Source organism: Atta cephalotes (assembly GCF_000143395.1).
Source record: "Atta cephalotes unplaced genomic scaffold scaffold00002, whole genome shotgun sequence".
Lineage (NCBI taxonomy): Eukaryota > Metazoa > Arthropoda > Insecta > Hymenoptera > Formicidae > Atta > Atta cephalotes.
The window spans coordinates 2,190,638-2,196,145 of record NW_012130066.1 but is presented as its reverse complement, the minus strand read 5'-3'; the positions used below and the strand labels follow the sequence as shown (position 1 = coordinate 2,196,145).

General features: G+C 36.9%; 1 protein-coding gene across 1 annotated transcript in view; it reads right to left on the bottom strand.

Annotated features, from left to right (window-relative positions):
• Nucleotides 1–4,395, bottom strand: part of LOC105620058 (pair-rule protein odd-paired) — a 41,451-nt gene extending 37,056 nt beyond the window's left edge. The window contains exon 1 of the mRNA XM_012201571.1: nt 3,438–4,395. Within this exon, the coding sequence (XP_012056961.1) occupies nt 3,438–4,395 (958 nt within the window). The remainder of the gene's footprint in view (nt 1–3,437) is intronic.
• Between the last annotated feature and the right edge of the window lie 1,113 nt (nt 4,396–5,508).

Here is a 5,508-nt window from a genome sequence, read left to right as displayed (position 1 = left end):
ATATTTATAATTAAATCTTTATAGAAAAAATACATAATTTATTGAAATAAAAAGAATGTTTTTGAAAATTAAAGAATTAAAATTTTACGAAATTGGATGCAAGCTATTATTTCATCGATAAAATAAAACTAAATATTTTATGCAAAGAAACTTTTGTGTAATTAATTAGATAGAGTATTTAAGAATATGCATATTAAATTTGATTGTAAAATGTTAACAATTTGATTGTAAAATGTCTTATTTATTAGAATCATTGTTTCTAAAAAATATAGTTTCGAGAAACACTTGATTATATAGTTTGCATTGAAAACCATATATGTAAAATTTCATTATTTTGTTATTGATGTTAGTTTTGTGTTTGATTTGTATTATAAAAAATTAGATATTATTACTATCTAAAAAATTATTACTATCTATAAAAATACATAATAAAAATACACAATATTGCGTTTTGTAGCAATATAATTTTATTTGATGTCATTTCCAAAACAAATTTTCAATTAAATGCATTTCGTTTTGTATTTATTTTATTATTATTTTGAGAAAAAAAACTTTGTATATATGACTAATTGTATACATAATCGATTTTCTTTGAATTAATATACTTTATTAATTTAATCATTTTTTATTCATAAGATCTTTTTTATTAATTTGTTGATTTGTCAATAGTCATTTCTAGAGATTATTTTATTTTAGTGACTTTTTATTTCTTTTTATTATTACACTAGAAAGTACAATTAGAAAATCACTCAGATTAAAGATTATGGCGTAGAGTTCTTGGTAGACCTTTATGAAAAATGATGGAAATCATTGATTTATAATTTTTTAAATATAATAAAAAATATAATAAAATAAATGAAACGTATATACATGTATAAAATTTATCGGTATATTAGTATTGTTTTTTTCCTGCTTCGGAAATATTTCACAGACATAGATCTAAAATTTTAAGATACTGTTTCAAGACATAAATCTTTAGAAAAACACAAATAAAACTTGATTTTATCAAATGTTTACTCTGGCATGAACTCCTAAGCTTTCAAGTAGAGTACAATAGTTGTTATAACAATATATATCCCAATCTGCGACAGAGGGTGGCACAATGTCGATCTGGGCGTCCCAAAGTGTCAACTGTACCGTTGAGAGAAGGGGCCACGGGAGAGAGAGCTCACATTCTACAATGGCGTCGGAAGGGTGGCGTTTGTTATAAATGAAAACGAAATTTAATCACACGTGATATACTGCTTTCAGTATACGGGGTGGGTATGACGATGAGCGCACGAATTCGCATCGTGTGAACGAAAATACGGGCACCTGCGACTGTTAGTGGGATCCCGGATGCGTATACCCCCTGTGCGATTTCATTATTAAAAGTCATTAAGAGCGAGTGGGTACGCGCAAAATAATATACATATCCGACATATTACCGACATATACCGCACGTGTTTCTAAATTACGCGAAAGGGTTGATAGATTTCTTTGAGTTAGCCAAGAGTTATGACTGATAGTATCTGATATTTTTATGATTACATCTTTATTATAATTACATCTATTTTTATGATTACATCTCTATTTATTTTATTTATAATTTTTTTTAAATTTTAATTAAGAGCATAAATTAAGTTAGATAGATTGAATTAAAGTTTTATATATAAATTATATCTAAATAAACATCAAAGAAAGAAGTAACCAACAAAAAATGCTAGAATTATTATTATTATTATATTATACTATTGATAAAATACATTTTTTTATTGTACATTATGATATTTGTATAGATAGATAGTGTTTAATTTGTGAATTTATTCTTATTTAATATATATATATACAAAAAATAGTTAAAAAGTAAATGATTAGAATATAAAATAGAAAAAAAATAAAAAACAGAATAATAGTTACTTTTAATTAGTAACTTCAATGTTACACTTATAATTAATGTAATCATCAACAAATATTCATTATTTTTTAATAATAATAATACACAGATTCATGTTTAGAGATTATATTACTTTGGTTTACAGCCTGTAATTATTAGAATTGTTTACATCAGTTAAAAAATATATAAATATATATATAATTTCTTATTTTTTAATAGGTTATCTTAAATAAGATTACTATCATAGAATTAATAATTATAATGAAACGTTTTATATATTGGCTATTGACAAGGACAATGTAATTTTTTCCTCATTTATTCTTTAAAAATGAGTAGTATAAATCTCTGTGATTTATTTATGCATTTTAATCATTTAAGTATTCTCTATGACGGTATTACAACCTCTTAAATAAAAAAAACAAGAATACAACTTGAAATGGATATCAGCAACTGGATATTTCTTATCTATTTCCTACTTAGATCACTAAAATAATTATAATAAAAGAAAGATAAACTCATGGAAAATAAACTACACAACGGAATTAATAACTTCAGAAAGGAATTTGCTAACAGCAGCAGGTCCAACAACACGGCTAACGCCTAGCGTTTAGCCGTCGCATCGGCCAATAAGACGCTCGTCTGACGAATAAATATGTAAATACAATGTCCACAGCGCCGTAGGCATAAAACAACACGATATATAGCCCGGTAATTTCTTAATTGCGCTCCGAAAAATTCTTGTCATCATAAACAGCCGGTTGATTATATTGAAATGACTCGAGGCGCCGAGGGCGTCTCGTGGATGAGACAAGCGAACGGAAAAAAAGAATAAAAAGATCACAGGATAAAGAGTAGAAGACATGGCGATATTAATTTTCCTCACACGATTATTTATGTGACTCTAACAGTAAGCTCCGCGCACAATCTCACTTGACGGAAATCGAAACTAAGCTAATGACATAGAAAATCTCCCCTCTTTGTCTGTGTAGTCTTCTTCGACGTAATAAACGGTCGGTTCCCGTATTAATCATTCTCACGCTCGGCCGAGTTCCGACGAGATTTGAAAGTGACTCATGCCACGAAGAAGAAGCTAGCTTACATGGATATAATTTATGCGATTTGGCGGTTTGTGGCAGATCTCGAAAACGGAGCTAATACGGCTCTCTAGACGGCAAGAAGAATCGGTTCGTGGAAAGGTCATCCGAGATTCCGATTCAAATCTGTGAGAGTAACCTACGCATCTAGATCGTGAACGCGTCACGCTGATGGGATTTGAAAAATTCTTAGGATCGGAATCCGAGAGAACGAAAACGAAAACTGTTTTATGCTGCGTTTTTTTTCATGTCTCGTATAGATAAAATCTGTAAAACTAATTATATCTCGACATTCGATATCAACATTGTGAACGTCAATCAGTTTCTACTGTACAAAAGTCATATGCGCCATAAAGCTATATGATAATAAAACTGAGTTAACGAGGTCAATAAAATCTGCTGAAGAAAAGGGACCGTAGTTTAAGCGAGAGGCGAAAAAAGTAGTAAAGGATAATAACAGTACCCACCAGTGTGTGTTCTCTTATGTATCTTGAGATTCTCCGATCTGGCGAAGACTTTGCCGCAGTTTTGAAACGGACACGAGAACGGTTTCTCCCCGGTGTGCACTCGTATATGATTCACGAGTTTGTACTTGGCCTTGAAGGCCTTACCGTTACGCGCGCAACCCTGCCAGAAGCACGCGTGCGTTGTGCACTCTGGTCCGCCCACGTGGTCCACTGTCAGATGCGACACAATGTCGGTAAGATTATTAAAGATTTTGCCGCAGAATTTTCTTCCATTTTCTGGTAACGTTGGGTCTTGGTCTATCCACATGCAAGTAGTCTCGCGAAGTTGGCCGCCGCTTCCGATGGTACCTGCGTGGCTGCCGCCGACGCCGCCGGCGCCGTTAGGCCTCGGAATGAATTTGTAGAAGGCGCTGTGATGACTTGGATGGTTCATAGCCGGATGTTGCTGATGATGGATAGCCGGCGTCATGTGTGGCGAGCCGATAAACTGGTGATGAGAAGGTAGCGATCTGGTGTCCTGAGGATAGTGTCCAGGATAGTGAGTAGCGGCTAGTGGATGTTGACTGGGATGATGAGGAAATTGCTGCATTGTCGCAGCTGTGCCATCATGATGCAGCGGCGTGAAGAGGCCTAGTCCGCTTTCGGGAGTGGTAGGACTCGCCGTTGCTATTTCATGTTCTCGTCGAAGGATAAACTCGCGCGCGTAACTAGGATGATGACCCATGTGATGGCCCATATGTGGGGCCATATGAGGAGCCGTGTGAGGATGATGCGGCGGGTAACTTTGAGGATGAAAGTGATGATGTTGCTGGGACGGTGCTTCGGTCCCCGGAGGTGGCTGAACGTTCGCACCGGGATCTGTTAATCCACCGGTTGTTCCGCCACTTCCGGGTGATAGCTTGATGCCCAGATTGACGATATGATGTGGGTGAGATGGCATACCCTCTAGGAAACTCATTATCGTGACTGGCGTACGTTGACTTCAAAAGTAGCACCAAGAACTTTGTTTACGACGATATGACTCAGGTCGCGTCGTCAGGCAAGGGAGATGTTTGATACATCTTCGACGTCGTTGGATTTGAATTCCTATCTTAAGGACTATGGACCGGGATATTTTTGAACTATAATTGAATAGTGCAAAAACGTGTATTTGACATAGAAAGTATACAGGCCACGATACACTTCATTCTAGAATCACTAGTCTTACCAAGCTGCCTATTCTAAGCTTTCGTAAAATCCATATCTCGTAATATTCATATTTCCATGTCAAAACAAGTCCCATTCTGTTCCGATTAACGAGCGATCTCACGTTTCACGTATAACATCACGAACCCGCGTAAAGATACATTTGTCACGTGCGAATTATAACACTTTTAGACTCGCGGAATACACGACGATTGTCAACGATCAATCATCTATTTTCCGTCACTTGCGCGCAACCGTGTTACGCGTTTTTGGGAAATAAACACAATATCTTCCTCAGTGACAACGTAGCGATAACAACAACGCGATGACAATCGACGGCGTCCCGGGTGCGTCGTGCGGTGAGAGTGAAACACACGTAGTGCTCCTTGCTGCGTTCACAGCGGGACTGAAAGTAAAGGACTCCCACCGAGGCAACGCGCGTCTGATTTCGGAGTCCGGTAGATTCCCCTTCTTTCTCTGAGAGTCGCGCGCGTTTCTCGTTCCCTCCTCGTCCTACCGTAGCTTAACCACCGTGCATTGTCCAACCTGATGTTTCGCCGCCCCACCGTGGTTAAGACCGCCTTCTACCCCTACTGAACCGTTCTGACGGCGCGAGTATAAACCGTGATCCCTACTACTGGTGAACTTATCCTGGCGATACCAGCGTACCATTGGCGCTGAGGGCATCGCTACTCATTGGAGGCCACCGAATAAGGAGGAGCTCATTAATTTACCACGGGCGGATAGGCGTTGCGCCTACCAAGGCGCATGTCGAGATTCTGCACGCGGTTCACGCCCTGTAGTTCGAAAACGTCGCGCAGTGACGTTCCGCGATTTTATGCACGTTGTACGAAGAACTATTCTCTTGTTTTTTGATACATAAATA